Source organism: Hordeum vulgare, chromosome 1H, assembly GCF_904849725.1.
Source record: "Hordeum vulgare subsp. vulgare chromosome 1H, MorexV3_pseudomolecules_assembly, whole genome shotgun sequence".
Classification (NCBI taxonomy): Eukaryota; Viridiplantae; Streptophyta; class Magnoliopsida; order Poales; family Poaceae; genus Hordeum; species Hordeum vulgare.
Window position 1 is genome coordinate 349,130,473 of NC_058518.1, and position 1,066 is coordinate 349,131,538.

At 55.0% G+C, this 1,066-nt stretch overlaps 1 protein-coding gene across 1 annotated transcript; it reads right to left on the reverse strand.

Moving 5' to 3' along the window:
- Positions 1–225: 225 nt before the first annotated feature.
- LOC123422117 lies at positions 226–798 on the reverse strand. Its single transcript, XM_045107662.1, has one exon. It carries the CDS (start codon positions 796–798, stop codon positions 226–228), a length of 573 nt encoding a protein of 190 aa, XP_044963597.1.
- Between the last annotated feature and the right edge of the window lie 268 nt (positions 799–1,066).

Sequence of the window (1,066 nt, forward strand, 5' to 3'; positions counted from 1 at the left end):
GAGAGTCCGCGAAAAGGATCGCCGAAAACTGTTTTCTCTCACAAAGGGCTGATTTAGGGCAAGGGAAAAATGTTCATTTTCAGAATGTGAACACATAATGAAAATGATACCAACATGATAGGCTCGACAAGACGAAGACGTGGGCGTTGGTTTCACCTGAATCGGAGTTACGGGTGGAAAGATATGGCTAAACGAAGTTCAGGGACCAATCTGTAAAACATAACTCTACAAATAGGTCCCTGGGGATAAAACAGAAAGTGTAATCCAGGAACTACGCTTTCGGGAAGTGAAAACGTATTTCCGGCCGAAGCCATAACAGTTTGCGCTTTCACTGAAATGAAAGCATAAAACGGAAAATACACTTCCACTTATTCTGACTAGGGGCCGAGGTTGACTCTCTCTCTCCAGCTGATGCGCGGGCCCTGCCTCATCTCCTCTCTTCTCCTCATTTCTTCTTCTCCACGGCGACAGAGTGGCGAGGGCGGGCTCCGGCCGCCGGCCTGGCCGTCGCTTCATCGCGCGATGGGGCCGACCGGAGGGCGCACATGCTCCGTCGTCACTCGTCGCGCCAATGGATAGCCGCGGGACTGCTCGGGGTAGGTCACACCGCTGGCGCCATGGGGCAGGCCGTGGTGACGGAGGCGATCCAGGGGCGCCATACAGGTAGGGCTTCCCGGAGGGAATGGGAATGGAGGCGGCTCCACTGGCCTTGGGGCAGGTGCAGACAAGGCCTAAGGAGAGAGGGGGAGGGCTACGGACCGAATTCGTCATGGAGGTCCGGCGGCCGCCTTCGGCCATTGATGGGGAGAGAGAGCTCCGAGGCTCGAGGGAGGGGCTAGAGCTTTCTCCTGAAGAAAAGGGACTCAGGTGGTGCATTAAATAGCTCGAGGAGGAGCTAGCCGACGCCGGCCGAGGCTCCCAGAAGCTTGTTGATGAGGAGGTGATGTATATGGTTCTCGTCCCTCGTTGGACCCCAAGTGGAAGGTGGAGATGTACTCAACAACAAATTTCCCTCGCACAGAGACTGTAAGGTTTATCCAACCAATAGGACTCCTAGGATCAACAA

What these genes read in the sequence shown, in the direction of transcription:
- LOC123422117 (XM_045107662.1), bottom strand. Translation starts at nt 798, where the DNA reads ATGGCCGAAGGCGGCCGCCGGACCTCCATGACGAATTCGGTCCGTAGC.